Genomic DNA, 8,207 nt, shown 5'->3' with positions numbered 1-8,207 from the left:
ACACGTTTTAAATACATTTGCACTCTTGATATACTTTATTTATTGTACATCAATTATTACAATTAAAAATTATTTTATTAAAATATTATGAAAATGATGGCCACTTTTAATGGTGTGTTTATTCATTTTATTTGTATTGACAAACTTGTGTTACTGTGATTCAAACGTTAAGCTAAGGTAACCGGAACTAATTACACTTGGATTAAACGTTTCCTACGGACAGCTAATAGAGCAACACGATACGGTCACGTATTTCCGGCCAGCTCATCGAGTCCACAGTTGTTGACAACCTGTCAATTTTTATCCCAATCGTATTCCGAGTAACTTGGTTTCATGGGTCGTTATTGGCTAATTCGCTCTCGATTTCTCGACTACGATTGGCTCGGAGTACATACTCCACCTATTAGCAAAGAATCAGGATTCTAGTAACCAATCATAGCGAGGAGGGCGGGATTTGTGTGGAATACGGGTAGGAAAAGTGGGCTGCGTAATCTTGATCCCCGTCATCATATTATCTGCAGACTGAAGCGGGTCAGAGCGGTGCAGAAATTAGAGAAAAATGGTGCTGTTTACGATGATCGCGCGGTTGGCTGATGGCCTGCCGCTGGCTGCTTCCATGCAAGAAGACGAACAGGTTTAATTTTTATCCTTAAACACTTTTTTTTTTTTTTTAAATCTCTGTGGTTTTAGCGCTGCTAGTTATGGCTAGCTAGCTAAATTAGCTTATATGTAACAGCTCTTAGTTTCTGTGCTTCGTTTAATGTTTCTTTATACAATTTTATAACTCAATTTTTTAACATAACGTCTGTAAATTAGGGATAGTTTCTCACATTTATTTATTTATTTTCACTAACCTGTTAAGATGATACCTCCTGACCGATATTGAGGAAAATATCATATCACGATACTTCCATACGGTTTCCTGATACACGATATTTCACGGAAACTATCAGTGACCCCACAGATCAGTGATAACGTAATGCTAAAACTGTGATTTGAGTCTTTCAAAAATGTTATAATTCAGTTGAAATGCTGCTACCAATATCAGTGTTGCACTGTATTCACACTCATCACGCTTGTCGTTTGTCACTTATAGGTGTGCACTGTTCAGCATCCTTTTATTTTTCTATGTCTGCGTCCGACACGGAGCCACGATTTCAGTGATGTCACAACAGGGCAACTTTTGAATTGAGATTTGCTACGTTCTTAAGCAAATTAAGTATTATTCCTCCACAAAAAGCGACAAATCCAAACAGATAACTTGAACGATTACTTGGAGCAACCATACGGCACGCGTGGCGATGCTTCTTCGGTTCCCCACTCGCCACTTCACATCCTGTTTACTGTTTGATGCTCAGAAAGTAGGCGATGTCCTTATGACCTTTGTTTCATGTTATTGTATTGAAAGCGTCTTTTTAATAAATGTGTACAGAGACATTATTGGATTGGGGGTGGGGGGCAATAATGAAGCTTGTAGGGAGGAAGTAGTGGAGATCGTTTGTGCCTGTGGTGAATGTCTGAGTGTACGTAGTGAATTTGTTTTGCTAGACTAATCTGACTACAAAGCTTCGCATGTAACATGTAACTCAAACTTAAAGACGTTTTAAACAGAAGTGATGTGTTTAGATCTTAGCTTTAGGCTGCATGTTTTAAATACTCATCCTAACAAGGGGGAAAAAATAATGCTGGATAGGCCACGCCCACAAAGACTGACTGTAATCATATTTATGCCAAAAGCTGGATTTTTTTTTTATTTAATCTTTTACGTACTGTAGAAAGCAAAGAACTTTTGCACTGTAATTATGTGCATAATAGATTACTGATAAAATGTTTTTTGTTGTGAATTAAGACGTATTTTAATCTCTGACTTCTCCCTTTTCTTTTTCTCATGCGGCCTTGAAGGCAAGTGAGAAGGTTTGTGCACATTCTGCTTCATCGCTACACACAAGAAGAAAAGAGAAACTTCTCCACTAATCACACACGGCGCATTAACCTTGACCACCCCTGTCCTGATATTCAGTTTTCACATAAAATGAATATCATAAAACTCAGTTTCCTCCGCCATGTTTTTTCCTTCATCCATCCCTCCGTCTGTCTGTCTATCTCTGTTCATCCTTTCTCTGAAGTGACGTGGTGATTTTTGAGGGTTTGTTTGGATTCTGATTGGTCCCTGCAGCTCTGACCTGCTCTCTCAATGCACTCTCAGTACGTTTACATGCACATCCAAATCGAGCTACTGTCGGTAATCGAGAAAAGGGTCCCAGCAGGGGTGCCAGAGAAATCCAATCCTACATGCAACTGTGAAATCGTATTGTGTAAGGTGCATTGTGCACCCGAGCCACAGGTGGCGCTACACGCCCCATCGTGTTGGTACACTTCCGGTTGTCGTCATGAAGAAGAGCTATAGTGTTGCCAGATACTGCTGACGTTTTCCAGCCCAAAACATGTTCAAATCCGCCAAAATGCACTTAAAACCTCCCAATCTGGCAACACTGGCAATAGGTCGTGTAGCTCGATTGCGAGAAATCAAGTTCAGTTCAATTTCAGCCGAGCTAAGGTGTTTCCATGGCATTTAGAACTGCGATTTCAGTTGAGCAACGGCAGAAATTCGATTTTCTCTATGTGCATGTAAACGCACTAACTGTGTAATGCATTATCATTTCTATAGAAATAACTTGTACGCACACACGGAGTTGTACAGCAGACGCTCCGTATGAACGAAGAAGTTTATTTAACACTTTTATGGAAGGAGTCTCCAGGGTCCGATGTAAAGCCGTGACAGAAGAGTCTGCGTTTTGCGGTTTCCCTGTGACCTGACAAGCTGTATGGGTTTTTTGTTTGTTTGTTTGTTTTTGAAAAGTCTTATTAACTTCAAAATAAATAACGATGGAACAACTCTTCACAGCTGCTTTAATATCAGAATGTAAGAACATGAACTAAACTTTTTTTTTTTAATAAATGTAATTTAGTATAAATACACAGGTGATTTTTATAGAAAATCACACATGCTGATTGGTCGAGAGATTGAGACGATTTCTCAATGATCACCTTGAGCGACTCAGGCAGCCGATTGCCATTTCGTCACTGTAAGTGAGGAAGAATTACAAATGATGAAAGAAAATGCTGTTCCTAAAAGCACTAAAGAGGCTATGAAGTTTGGTCTAAAACCATTCAAAGGAAAGGTGGGATTGTGATTTTATTTTATCCATTTCAAAACGAAGTGACTCGGTGTAGATAAGTGAGACAAGTCTGTGCCGCAAAGTTATTACATTTGCATGAAGATTTTGAAGATTGAAATAAATTATTTTTAAAAATAAATAAATAAATCAAAACAATTATCCGTCTCGGGCTCAGTGAATAATTGTTAAATGTAACCGTAGACGTAAATTATAAACTTTTAACATTTGCTAACGTGCTGTGGCGTAAGAGGAATAAAACCCTTCAGGAAAATAATCGTCACGTTGGTAACAGGAACTCCACCTCTTCTTAGGACTGTTCTATTGATCCAAAAGACATTTTCCTTTCAACCTCATTCCTGCTTCCACATGGTCTATTGAATACCTGAGTATCAGCACATGCCTAATGGGTGGTTTGTGTGTGTGTGTCCTCTACGTCACGTGTAATCATGTGTTTTGCAGATGGGTCGAGACATGCAGCAGTATCAGACTCAGGCCAAACAGCTGTTTCGGAAGCTGAATGAACAAAGTCCAACACGCTGCACGCTGGAGGCCGGATCCGTGACCTTTCAGTGAGTCTCTCACGCGCAGCACTAATTAAAACGCTTTCTAAACAAAAAAGCTCTTAAAGCTCATGGGCAACGGTTTTAATTTTATGCACATTTGAAACTATATGTGAAAAAACCCTCTGTAATTTTCTTCTGATCCCAAGAAGTATTGTTAATAAGTAATAATTAAAGTAAGTTAGCGCGGATCGCGGCGAATTTCTGTTTGGCTATTTTTGTGACCATTCAGCGCGTGACATCATTTAAGCCAAATAAACCGCTCGAGTTGAGTCCACTTCCGTTTACTTACACTGCCGTTCGGCTTGAGTGCAGACGCGCGTTCAGGAATTTCCAAAGTAAAAACCCCCCATGCCTTATTGCTGTGCAGTGAACTGTAACAACGGGACCGGTTCAGGAAGAAGTTTTTACCTTTATCCGAGAGAGGAGAAGAGGCGGAGAGAGTGGGTTGGCTTTTTCCAAAAAAGAAGAGGCGGAGCGAGTGGATTGTGTGCGTGAAGCGAGTAGGCTCTAAAAAAAATAGTATAATGCCGCGGATGGCAGGCTAATGTGGCCTACCGGCGCGCTGTCCAGTAATTGTTCCCTATATCCACTAGGGAGGGCGGTTTAATTATTCTTCAAAAGGGCTCTTATTTAGTATTACGACGAAAGTAGGAATTTATCGTAACTACCAGGATAAATCGTTTGGGCGCGAGTCTTGTTGAGGTCCGGGGTCACCGCGATCAGAGTCGGCCGAGTCGCTGTCCGATTCCGAGGCCGCACGGACAAACCAGTGAGCCACATTCACCGATTGCTTCGCAACGACCAGAGGTTCATACATGTATGGTTTCACCTCTCAATATTCAACTTGGAGAGTTCCTGCTTCAAAATCGCTATCACCTTCAGACGTTTTACCCAATCTCTCACGACCAAAGTCCGTACACGTGTGGTCACTTCGCAAGTAAACACAGAGCTGCTCCCGGTCTGTTTGGCTTAAATGACGTCACGACGACGGTCCCCTGGCGGTGAAAGTGTGCATAAGTGAGATGTAAACAAACCTTCGGAAATTGGGCAAAACGGTATATTTTAACCGTTTTATTCAATTTTAGGGTGCAAATTAGACACCAGGAAGATTGATTTCACTTTTTGGGTCGTTCTTCTAAACAATAAAGTTGATATTCTACGTTTCACCTCCGACCATTGCCTATGACCTTTAAACACGTCCCAGATTTACACCCTTGTGTGTCCTCACTTCCTGTTCTATATCACAACTTTTAATGTCATTTCCTGAAGCAGAATTTCACACTCGGCTTATTAACATCAAAAAAAATCCAAACCAACCCTGTTTGTTATCTGGCTAACTCCGAGACCTGACGTGTCTGATCTGATCTAATCTAATCTGTTGGTCTAAAGTTACCTGATAGAGAAAGGGGTGTGTTACCTGGTGCTCTGCGAGGCCGTGTTCCCTAAGAAACTTGCCTTTGCGTACTTGGAAGATCTCCAAGCTGAGTTCCACGAGCAGTACGGGAAGAAAGTTCCCACTGTATCCCGACCGTACTCCTTCATTGAGTTCGGTAATGGAGAAACTTTTTTTTTTTCCTCTCTCTCCATTCTTTTCTTTCATAAATATTGCCACTAAGATGATTTGAAGTCTCCAGGCCTGTAAAAGTGACCGTGTGCACGTCCCCACAGACACATACATCCAGAAAACGAAGAAGTCATACATCGACAGCAGAGCTCGCAGGAACCTGGGGAGCATTAACACGGAGCTGCAGGACGTCCAGAGGATCATGGTGGCCAACATCGAGGAGGTGCTGCAGCGAGGAGAGGCCTTATCGGGTAACAAACAAACAAAAAGCCAAATTATGATTTTCTTTTCCTCACTCTTAGTTTGAGTCTTTGTTGTTTTAACAATTATGGATGTCTTAAGTGTCCGAGGTAAACTTGTCCCCCCCCAAACACCTCCAGCTTTAGACTCGAAGGCCAGCAACCTGTCCAGCTTGTCCAAGAAATACCGCAGCGACGCCAAATACCTGAACACGCGCTCCACCTATGCCAAGCTGGCCGCCGGCGGCGTCTTCTTCATCATGCTCATCGTCTACGTCCGCTTCTGGTGGCTGTGAGGACGAGGACGAGGGAGGAGACGTGACGAAAGCAGCGGAGACAAGCCAACCGCCGTCACTCTCCCTTTCCTCAGAGACTGATGATTCCGGCACTTTCTCTCCCCTTGCAGTTCACAGACTGAGCTACGATTCGTTGATTTGTTCGTATGTTGTGTGTTTTATTAACTGACGCAGAAGGAAGAATGAGTGACTGTGTGTGAGTGAGTGTCTGGAGACAGTGATGTGAATAAGAGCGAGGGCGAGAGAGCTTTTTCTGAGGAAAGAGCCCAAAGAGCGCCACCAAGTGGACAATTTGCCTTATTTCACTCTCCTGAAAGAGGTCAATTCATTTGTTAATTCCCTCATTCATTCATTCACTTGTTCACTCGTTCGCACTTGATATGGAGAGATTGCAGGGGTTTTTTCGCAGGTTTACAGGCCGTGTGCTTGGCAGTGAAGTACACCGCTGTAAAAACCAACACAGGTTTTTAAAGAGGGAAAAAGACTCTGGTGTACGTTTACTGTTCAGTTGATGATAAAGTGGTTCAGTGTCTGATGCCTGTAGTTTCAGTGTCTGTTCTAATAAACGCCTGAAAGTTCGTTTGTTGTTGTATTCGAAGTTCATTTAGTCGTAACTTGAACTTTAAAGAATATTGAAATATGTAGGGGGGGAAGTAATAAACTTTTTTTTTTTTTAAATTCCATTTTTTAAATGAAACATAAAGGAGCTACTACGAGTAGGAGTGATTTTATTTAAATTAATTTAAAGGTGGTGTTGTAGTCGAGGTCCCCTAAAGCCCCGAGACCAAGTCAAGACCAAATGGCCCTTTTCCACTACCCTTTTTCAGCTCGCTTCAGCTCACTTCAGCCCGACACGGCTCGCGTTTCGACTACCAAAAACCAGCACGACTCAGCTCGCTTCAGCCCTGCTTAGCCCCTAAAACTCGCACGGTTTTGGAGTGGGGCTGAAGCGAGCCAAACCGTGCCGAGTGAGGCTGGGGGCGTGAACAGACACTCCCCTGTGCACTGATTGGTGAGGAGGAGTGTCCTCACATGCCCACACACGCCCCGCGAGCACGCTGGGATCTGTAAACACCGCAAACCCGGAAGAAGGAGAATTACGAATTACGAGAATTATGAAGCCTTATGCGCCTCGCCTCATCTATACGCTCTTGCCAGTATCGGTTGGCGTTGTCAGTGACAACAAGCCACAGCACCAAGACCAGCAACACTAACGACTCCATGTCCTCCATGTTTATTGTTTACTATCCGGGTCATGAGACTACCGCTTAAAAGATCACTGATGTCACTGTTTGCGCTGCTTAACGACATCACGTGACGTCCACCCACTTTCGCTAACTCCACCCAATGTGTCCACCCACTTCCAGCCAGCACGGTTCAGCGCGGTTGTAGTTGAAATGCAACTCCAACAGCCCCACTCAGCCCAACTCAGCACCGCACGGCTCAGCCCGACTCAGCCGCGTTTGTAGTGGAAAAGCGGCAATAGTGTATCGAGACAAAGACAAACCCAACATTTTGAGGGGTTGAGATCAAGGCAGGGTGAGACTGAGTCAAGACCAGAACCAGATTAGTGTGTGTGAAATGCGGGTGGGTTGACGGCCATTAACAGGAAGAAAAAATTCAAATTAGCAATGAGTCCCGTTATTGGTTGCATTTGAAGCAGGAACTTTTCCATCCAATCACAGTAATGATGTTAACAAATAAATCAGACAATGCACAAGGGATTTTACTGAAATCCCCACTGTTGTGGTCTTCACCGGTCTTGAAATAAAATCCAGAGTCCTCTATATCCAAGATCGAGACGAGACTCAATAAAAATGCGCCTGGTTGCAAGACAAGACCAAGACCTTCATAAAGTGGTCTTGAGATCAAGCTCGGTCTCCAACAACGCTACAGGGTTAGTCAAAATTATATTAACATTAATGGATTATTTTTCTTTTTCTTTAAATGGTACTGTTACTCACTGGGTTTTGTGCGTTGAACATGATGGTGAACAGGTTGAGAAAATCATCTTGCACATGTGATGTATGTTTTGTGAATAAATTGTTTCTACTATTCAAGTGTTTAACATAATTTTGACTAGCCCTGTATTTAAAGGTGAGATATTACATCCCTTTTCCACAAGCTGACCCAATTCTCTGAGGTCTTAATGAAATGTCTGATGTGCTTTGGACAAAATACCACAAACGTCAAGGACCACAGCTCCTCCTCACCCTGTCCAAACAGCCCTTTTGAGATACGGTCTGTTCCTTTAAATGAAAATGAGCCGCTGCTCACCCCACCCCTGTCTTCTGCCAGCCAATCAGGGAGCACTTTCTTCATGAATGAGAACTACCTTTGGGAATGAACAAGCCAGGAGTGGAGAT

At 42.7% G+C, this 8,207-nt stretch overlaps 1 protein-coding gene across 1 annotated transcript; it reads left to right on the top strand.

Moving 5' to 3' along the window:
- The first annotated feature begins 479 nt into the window (after window positions 1–479).
- sec22bb (SEC22 homolog B, vesicle trafficking protein b) lies at window positions 480–6,420 on the top strand. Its single transcript, XM_060932552.1, has 5 exons — window positions 480–634; window positions 3,639–3,748; window positions 5,132–5,292; window positions 5,411–5,557; window positions 5,687–6,420. Exons 1-5 carry the CDS (start codon window positions 560–562, stop codon window positions 5,839–5,841), a joined length of 648 nt encoding a protein of 215 aa, XP_060788535.1. The 5' UTR covers window positions 480–559; the 3' UTR covers window positions 5,842–6,420.
- Window positions 6,421–8,207: the final 1,787 nt, after the last annotated feature.

This window comes from Neoarius graeffei, chromosome 10 (genome assembly GCF_027579695.1).
Source record: "Neoarius graeffei isolate fNeoGra1 chromosome 10, fNeoGra1.pri, whole genome shotgun sequence".
NCBI classification, from domain to species: Eukaryota; Metazoa; Chordata; class Actinopteri; order Siluriformes; family Ariidae; genus Neoarius; species Neoarius graeffei.
Note: the sequence above shows the minus strand (reverse complement) of the source record. Positions and strands in the feature narration are given on the sequence as shown.

Coding starts and splice junctions, on each gene's coding strand:
- sec22bb (XM_060932552.1), top strand. CDS start 560: ATGGTGCTGTTTACGATGATCGCGCGGTTGGCTGATGGCCTGCCGCTG. Junction 635..3,638: donor CCATGCAAGAAGACGAACAG/GTTTAATTTTTA, acceptor TGTGTTTTGCAG/ATGGGTCGAGACATGCAGCA. Junction 5,558..5,686: donor GCGAGGAGAGGCCTTATCGG/GTAACAAACAAA, acceptor AAACACCTCCAG/CTTTAGACTCGAAGGCCAGC.